Source organism: Octodon degus, unplaced genomic scaffold (genome assembly GCF_000260255.1).
Source record: "Octodon degus isolate 3935 unplaced genomic scaffold, OctDeg1.0 scaffold00194, whole genome shotgun sequence".
NCBI lineage: Eukaryota > Metazoa > Chordata > Mammalia > Rodentia > Octodontidae > Octodon > Octodon degus.
Genome location: NW_004524770.1, coordinates 2,158,960 through 2,167,374, shown reverse-complemented (window position 1 = coordinate 2,167,374; position 8,415 = coordinate 2,158,960). Strand labels below are relative to the sequence as shown.

Sequence of the window (8,415 nt, the reverse complement as noted above, 5' to 3'; positions counted from 1 at the left end):
AGGCCCAGGTACAGCCCCGGGGCCATGGAGGTGACACAGGCCCAGGTACAGCCCTGGGCCACGGAGGTGACACCAGGCCCAGGTACAGCCCGGGCCACGGAGGTGACACAGGCCCAGGTACAGCCCCGGGCCACGGAGGTGACACAGGCCCAGGTACAGCCCCGGGGCCATGAAGGTGACACAGGCCCAGGTACAGCCCGGGCCACGGAGGTGACACAGGCCCAGGTACACCCCCGGGCCATCTTCTAACCACAGCTCATGGCAGAGAGCTGAGCGGAGCAAACACCGCGGGGCCTGCCCACCGTGCCTGGCTGCGGACCCGTCCCCTCCACCCCTCCGCCTCCAAGGTCCCTCGCACTCACTTGCCTGCACCTACCCAGCTTACTCCCTGCCTGGGGGCAGGGGCTGGGCCCAGCCTGTGCACTTCCCGAGGAGGATCTGGAGCCTCCGAGGCACCAGGACTTGAAGTGTGGACAGCGCTGAGCTCTCTGGAACTGTGCACACCCGCCTGCCACTTTCTCCAGTGCTGAGTGTTACTGCTTCCAAAGCGCTCTGCCAACTTTCACAGCAGAAACTACTGCTTCCACCTCCATCTCGTGGCCACTTTTTTTTTTTTTTTGAGACTGTGTCACTGTGCAGCTCAAGCTGAGGTTGAAATTGCTATGTAGCCCAGACCAGCCTTGAACTCATGGCGATTCTCTTGCCTGCCTTCCTAGTTCTGGGATTGTAGGTACATGACACCACACCCAGCCCATAAATTTTTAAATACATTATGTATTTATTAAATTAAATTAATAGGGCTAGGGAGATAGTTCAGCATAAATGCCTGCCTGGTAAGCACAAGGTCCCGAGTTCAATCCCAGGTACCAAACTATAAAAAGAAAAGAAATAAATTAATTTAATTAAATATCTCAATTTAATGTATTGTTTTAGTTTCTTTTGTGAACTCTCCATTCAGCATGGGGGTTTTTTTGGAGAGGTTTTTCCTTAATTGGTTCTATACAACTTCATATATTCAGGAAATAATGTCTTCATCCTTCACATTGAAATTGCATTTTACTTGCTGATGTCGTGTGTGTGAGACACCACATAGTTGGAGCTTGCCTACCATGACATCTGTGCCCCTTGGGGGTCCTGCCAGGAAGGAGGTGCCCAGCTGCTGGCAGCCGCTAAGGTCTGCGTTGCATCGCTCCAGGTGACTATGCCCAGCTGAGCCTGCGCGTCCTGTACCTGGAGGCCGGCATGTACGAGGTCCCCATCACCGTCACAGACTCGGGGAACCCACCCCTGTCCAACACGTCCGTCATCAAGGTCAAGGTGTGCTCGTGCGACGAGAATGGCGACTGCACCACCGTGGGCGCCGTGGCCGCGGCCGGGCTGGGCACAGGCGCCATCGTGGCCATCCTCATCTGCATCGTCATCCTGCTGAGTGAGTGCGCCCAGCCCTGGGCCGGGGTGCGAAGGCTCGGGTGTTACCCAGCCTTTTCTTCCCTACAGAAATCTTGGAGAAACCCCATGGATAGCAGGAAACTGGGGCTCTTTCCTGCCAAGCCCAGGACCGGGGCGGGGGGATGCTGATACGGAACTGCAGGAGCATCTGGGGCCTGCTCCCTTTCTCTCTCCCCACTCTGCCTCCCAAGAGCCCCTGTGACCCAAACCCGGTTCCCTCAGACCCTAAAATGCCTACAGGCAGCTCTCTAGTGGCTGTTGGGAGGAAGGATCACCCAGCCTGCCAACGTCTCCTCCAAAATTGTCCAAAATTCCAGGGCTTTCGCTGAATGGCCGGGCTCAGGTCACGTGCTCACCCAAAAGCCAATTGCCAGCCTTCATCCCATGCCCACACCCGGGTGGTTTCTTGTGTATTCCGGAACCACACCCGAGCGAAGGCAGTGGGAGGGTGGCCCCAAAGCACCCCCTCCCCTTCTCCCCCCACGTCATGCTGGCCAGGCCAATAGCCCAGGTTCCACAGTGTAGACAGAGGAGGGGGCGGAGGGCGGGGATGCCCCTCCCCACACCACATCTACCACATCCAGCCACCAGCCCTCAGGTCCTTAGGTGGGCTGGAGCCTCCAGTCAGATCCACAGCGGTTGCTGTCCTCCGGACCTGGGAAGCCGCCCCCCAAACCCCGGATCTCTGAGAAAGGCCTCTGCCTGTTTCCAGAGTCTACCTCTTGCGCATGTGTGCATGCGTGTGCATGTGGGCATCTGTGTTAATGGGGCTTGAACCCAGGGCCCTTGCATTGAGCTACACCCCCGTTTAGGGGGGGAGGATGCGCTTTTTTATGAGACAAGGCCTGGGGTCCAGGTGTGCACCGCTGCTTCCGGCTCTCCTGCCCCTCTGAAAGTCCGTTTCATTTCCAAGACTTACCTTGCCCACCTCTGTCAGGGCAACAGACTTGTGCGTGTGGCAGAGTAGGCACCGGTTTACCTCTGAAACGCACTCCTCCCCCCAGAGCCTGCAGGGCAGGCGTGAGCCCCCTCCGAAAGCCAGAGGCCAACGCCAAGAGCAGTCCGGAGAGCTGAGCGTGAGGACAGGTGCTCAAGGCCTCCAGGGAAACAGAAGCGCTAGGGGTCTGGAGATGAGCGGTTAGCCAGGACAGGGGTCCCGGACACTGATCCTGGGAGTCCAGTTGAGGGGCAGCTCCACCTGCAGGGGGAGGGTGGGTGTGGCCATCCCTTGGTGCTTAGCACGCATGTGCAATCATTACATGCATCCGGGCACCTGCTCACACATAGCTGCGTCTTCATCCTTCATGCCTCTCCCCGCTAACACCCCCCCAACACACACACACACACACACACACACACACACACACACACTCCTGAAAGGCTCACCTCCTTACTTCTCATCTTGTATCCTGTTCTTTAGCTACACTTGGGGACCTCATATAAGGGAAGCTAGGAGCTATGGAGCCCTCACTTCCCTTAGCATCAGGGCTTCAGGGCACAGCCATTCCTTTACAAATGACCGGGACGCATCCTTCTCTGTAGCAGAGTAGAGCACCCTCGGGTGCAGACGCCAAGTCTCCAGCGCACTTGTCTGCTGGGGGACGGCTGGCTGCTTGCAAGCGCCAGCTGTTCTGAGCTAGCTGCTCTAAGCGCCTGTGGGCCTGTGCTGCTGCGGTCTGATGCCTTTACCTCTCCTAGGACGGTGTCCGAAGAGGCACAGCTGGGTAACACGGAATTGCTAGCTGTAGCTTTTGAGGAATCTCCACCGGTAGCGCTGGCTTACACGCCCCAGCACGGCAGGAGAGTCGCGCCTGGAGCTCCTCCCAGAGCCTCTGTCTTCCGAGTTCAGGAGGCAGCAGTTCTTTCCGAAGCAGGACAGCAATCTCAGAGTTGTTTTTGATTTTCATTTCTCCAGTGGCCAATGATGCTGAGCATTTTTTCATGTATATAGGGCCATTTGTACTTCTGCTTCTGTTTAACAAACGATTGGGTCTTTCCTGGGGGGGGGGCTGATTTTTTTTTTTTTTAGTTCCTTATATATTCTAGATATGAGTCCCCTGCCCAAGAAGTGGCTGACAAATTTTCTTCCCTTCAGCAGATGTGGGTTGTCTGCTCTGCTTGGTTTGAACCTCTGAGCCTGCGCCATAGTCCCTCTGGGCAATGGGGGAGCCCCTGGGCCTGCTCCTCTCAGCCCGCCAGCCCAGAGCCACACAGAGGAGACTCTCATCCTTGGGGGCTCCTCCTGCCTGCCTGTCTGAGACCTTCCCGGGCCCCCTCATCCTCCCAGAACTCACACAGACTTGGCTGCAATGCCTCTTCTGCTCCAACCAGGACACGGTCGTCTCCTCTCGCACTCTTCAGAAGAATGATGGAAAAACAGGCTTGCTCGTGCCCCTGCCCCTGCCCCTGCCCCACCCTCCTGACCCCCAATCCAAGCTGGCCACCTCCTCAAGCCCGGCTCTGAAGAAGGGCAAGGAGACACAGCTGTGGATTCATTCCACTGCAAATCCAAAATGGTCCAAAAAAATTCCTGTGCGGGTGCTGAGCAGTAGGCTCCTCACCCTTATTCCCGAACTGTGGCATCAGGGGTTGTTTATGCTACACATACATGTGTCAGCTCTTGTAAGTCGTCTAGCCGTGATTTAAAGTACACAGGGTGTGTTCTCTATGACCAGAACACGAGGACCTGAGCATCCGGAGATTCGGTACCCCCAGGGCAGGGACAGCCAGGCCCCAAGACACTGAGGGACCACGGCAGACAAGAGGTTCAGAGCATCGGTCCGCTGCCTGAGCAGGGAGTGGGTAGCATGGCGGGAGCTGCACACACTCAGGCACATGGACAGGCGCACACTCACCCATGAGCACACATGCACTGTGCACATGTGCAGATGGATGCATGTGCTCAGGCACACTGGAGCATGTACACGGACACATAGGCACGCACAGGCACACACAAATCTGTGCAGACATGTACATGCGCACACAGGTGCACACTGCATCCAACTCTCCACGGGTATGTGCATATGTGTGCGTGTACACCTGCATGTACCTGATTACACACACGGGACACGTGCACATCCAGCTGTGCACGTGCTTGAGCTAAGTGTGTGCAAAGGTAGGTTGCATTTGATTTGCCCGCACACACTGCTCACCATGTGGCCCCCCTGCAGCCATGGTCCTGCTGTTCATCATGTGGATGAAGCGGCGGGAGAAGGAGCGACACACGAAGCAGCTGCTCATCGACCCCGAGGACGACGTGCGCGACAACATCCTCAAGTATGACGAGGAGGGCGGGGGCGAGGAGGACCAGGTGAGGTGCTAGCCCCACCTACCACATTCATCTTTTCTGAGGGAAGAGGTGACCTCCCAGAATGCGCAGAGCTGGGCAAGGCTTCTGTGCCCACCCAGGGCTGGGCTGTGTCCTCCCCAGGGCCCTGGCCTCCCCATCTGCCCTCCGTCCAGTGCTGTCTCCAGCTCTGCGCTGCACTGTCCCTGGAGGAAGGGCCCTGGTCAGTGCTGCCCGCACTCCAGCTCCGAGGGCTGGGAAGGGGTGTGTATGCGGGGCTCCCCAGGCAGGGGAGGGATGCCTCTCCCTCACAGTGCCTGCGGGTCTGAGGTGGCTTGGTGGGCAGTGGGGCCAAGGGCACACAGAGCCCATCCTGCCTGGAGGACTCAGAAAGGAGACAGGCTCCTGGGAGGGACCACTGGGGTCAGGGACAAAGCCGGACAAGATGGGCAGGGCAGGCGGCTGTGCCAGTGCCTCCTGACGCATGGCCTCTGCCTGCCTCAGGACTACGACCTCAGCCAGCTGCAGCAGCCTGAAGCCATGGAGCACGTGCTGAGCAAGGCCCCTGGGGTGCGGCGAGTGGATGAGCGGCCAGTGGGCGCGGAGCCCCAGTACCCTGTCAGGCCTGTGGTACCCCACCCCGGTGACATCGGTGACTTCATTAACGAGGTAGGTTCCCCAGTGGTAGGAGGCCCCAGACCCCAGGGCTCCTGTAAAATAAATCCTATTAGCACAGCTAAGCAGCGTAAGGAGCACACAGCCCCCTCCACACCTGGTCCAGGGCTGAACTCTCTCCTCTGGACACTCGGGCTTCATAGAGATCTGGGGCCACCAGGGCTACCAGGGCAGCAGGAGGGTAGTAGGACCCAAGAGTGCTGGCCAGGGGGCCAGACTCCTCAAGGGCCCCGCCTCTGGCGTTGGTTCTGAGAAGCAGCTGCACATGCAGCTGCACCTGATGAGCAGCCAGGGTTGTCAGTGCACCTGCGCCTGCATCCTGGCCTCCTCCAGGTGACACGGAGGGAGGCACAGTGACATGGGCAGTATGCTCGGCCTGCCCACACTTCCCTTCCCTGTCCACCCAGGGGCTTCACACTGAACTACGTCCCCAGCCCTTTTTTTATTTTTCATTTTGAGACAGTGACTCACTATGTCACCACATTGACCAGGCTAGGCTTGAACTTGTTGATCCTCCTGCCTCAGCCTCCCACAGTGCTGGGATTACAGGAAGCCCACTTTTAAGTAACTGCCAGAAGAATTAAAGATGGAAACCACACACCATTCAACCCTGGAAGATAAAGAGCACCTCCCCCAAGGCAGCCCGCAGAATACATTTTAGGGAAGAGCCTTACATACCTGGTATGTAAGGGATTGGAAAGAATGGGTATAAACGAACTAAACCCAAGATCTGAGAAACCAGGAAATACGGCAAAATAAACCCAAAGAAAAACGTTCCCTAGAGAAAGGAAAGTCAGCAACTACGGGAGTAAGGGGGAGATAGAGGTCTCAGAGCCCCGGGAAGTAGGCAGGTTGTGCAGCTCAGCCCTAGGCACCGTCCGGCAAACATCCCATGAAGTAAGGCTCCGCCGACCCTTCTTCCGCCGCTCAGGTGATGGCTCTTGATCCTAATGTGTGACCACCTCTGCCTTCTTCAGGCCCGAATCTGAGAATCTGTCTGCAAAAGGATTCAAATTTAAATAAAAGTCCTAGTACCTAGCTCCACCCTAGCTTCTGGGGTGTGGAGACCCCACCCCCACCCCCACCCCCACCCAGCTGCGGGAAACGTGGGTTAGCGGTCCCTGAGGCCGGCAAGGTAGCAGGTGGCAAGGCAGCTCCCAGGTCCACCTGCTCAGCTCCGCACACAGCCCCTGGCGCCCGGGATGACCCTGGCCTCCCACAGCGACTTACACCTCCGTGGTCACCTGCTCAGCGGGCAGCAGGGGGGCGTGGGTGTGTCTCACCAGCCCATGGAGTCGACTGAACCTAGAGCCTCGGGCACTGAGCTGTGGTCCCGGCCCTTATTTTATTTGGGACGAGATCTCACTAAGGCACTAAACTGCCCAGGCTGGGCCTGACACCATCCCCGACCCGGTCCCCCTGAGCCCCTCCACACCGCGTCCGCCTGCCTGCGCCCGCAACCCGGTGCACCTGCTCTTGCCGCGTAACCCCGTCCCCACCCCATTCCCTGCCCACGCCGACGCCCGGTCTCTGTGACCCCCCAGGGGCTGCGAGCTGCTGACAATGACCCCACGGCGCCCCCCTACGACTCTCTGCTGGTCTTCGACTATGAGGGCAGCGGCTCCACCGCGGGCTCCGTCAGCTCCCTGAACTCATCCAGCTCCGGGGACCAAGACTATGACTACCTGAACGACTGGGGACCGCGCTTCCGGAAGCTGGCGGACATGTACGGGGGCGGCGAGGAGGACTAGCCCGGAGAGAGGGCGGTGCGGACGGAAGGGGCGGCTGTGCGCGCGGACTGCGGGGGCGGCGGCCCTGGGGTCCCGGCTGCCCGCCCCTGCAGCTGTCCAGACGCCGCCGCCTGGCTGCGGCCGCGAGGGGAGAGCCGGAGGCACTGTCCCAGCTTGAATTTCCTAGGACAAACGCACTGTTAACAAAACAAAAGTGCCTTTTGGTACACGTGTCAGATCCCCAAACTCAGGAGTGACGGCCAGCACCCCCACCCCAGAGCCCTGCCTGAGCCCAGCGAAGCCTCAGACAGCGTCCAGCAGGGGGAGGAGTCCTCCCGGGCTTCTTCCTTCTTACTAAGGGGAAAAAAGAATGACTTGATTAACGTAAGAGTTTGGGGCTCAAATCCCAGCAGCCTCTTGGACACAGTCGGGGCTTCCTGGGGCCGGCAGGAAAGATGACCGAAGCCAAGGCTGTGTGGAGCTGACTTTCACCTCGATTGGTGGCTGCCCCCCACCCCCAGATGCTGTAAATAGCTGGAGCCCGGGGGCTCCCCCTCTGCCCTTGGCCACCCCAGGGTCCCCAGCCCACCGGATCAGCTGTCTCTCCGATGCTGAGCTTCCCCTTACCTTGGTCCAGGAGCGTGGGCTGTCCGAGAAGCCAGTGTTCGCGGCACCCTGGCGTGAGCCCCCCACCCCTTGTGACAGGACTCGAGGGCACCCAGCAGAGGCCCTGTGGACACACAGCAGGCCTGGCCATCCTTGACCCCGGCAGCACCCAACACCGTGCTGGTAGCAGCGAGACAGGGTCTCATGGGACAGCCCCTGAACCAGCACCAACCTCAGTGGACTCAGGCAGCCCCTTTGTGTCTCCTGGCCCCCTTGCCCTGAGCTCCTGACCCTTGTAAACTGTGTGGGCCCCATGGACCTGCTCCGAGTGGCGGCCTAGTCACAGATGCCTGCACGCTCCAGAAGCAGCGGACCTCCTTCCTCAGGACAGCATCTGCTCGGCTTTGCCCCAACCCTGAGTGGCTCCTCTCAGGCCTGATGGGTGCAGCGATCACTTCTGTAGGACAGAGAAAAAACTAGGCTTGGGGCGTCTGTGTCCCTGTGGATTGTCCTGTGCGTGGACAACTCTCTGGCTCAGCCCAGCAGTGAGGCTGTGCTCCCTGGGCTCCTTGGGACCGAGGGGCTCCCGCATTCACACAGACAAGGATGCGGTGCAGCCGCCCACCCTGCTTCCGGGGCGGAGGCTGGGGGCGCCAGGGGCAGCATGTC

The 8,415-nt window shown here is 59.1% G+C and overlaps 1 protein-coding gene across 1 annotated transcript in view; it reads left to right on the top strand.

Annotated features, from left to right (window-relative positions):
- The window catches only part of Cdh4 (cadherin 4), a 516,253-nt gene extending 509,053 nt beyond the window's left edge, over positions 1-7,200 (top strand). The window contains exons 13-16 of the mRNA XM_012517566.2: positions 1,196-1,429; positions 4,620-4,759; positions 5,240-5,404; positions 6,955-7,200. Of these exons, the coding sequence (XP_012373020.1) occupies positions 1,196-1,429; positions 4,620-4,759; positions 5,240-5,404; positions 6,955-7,161 (746 nt within the window). The 3' untranslated portion in view covers positions 7,162-7,200. The remainder of the gene's footprint in view (positions 1-1,195; positions 1,430-4,619; positions 4,760-5,239; positions 5,405-6,954) is intronic.
- The last annotated feature ends 1,215 nt before the right edge of the window (positions 7,201-8,415 follow it).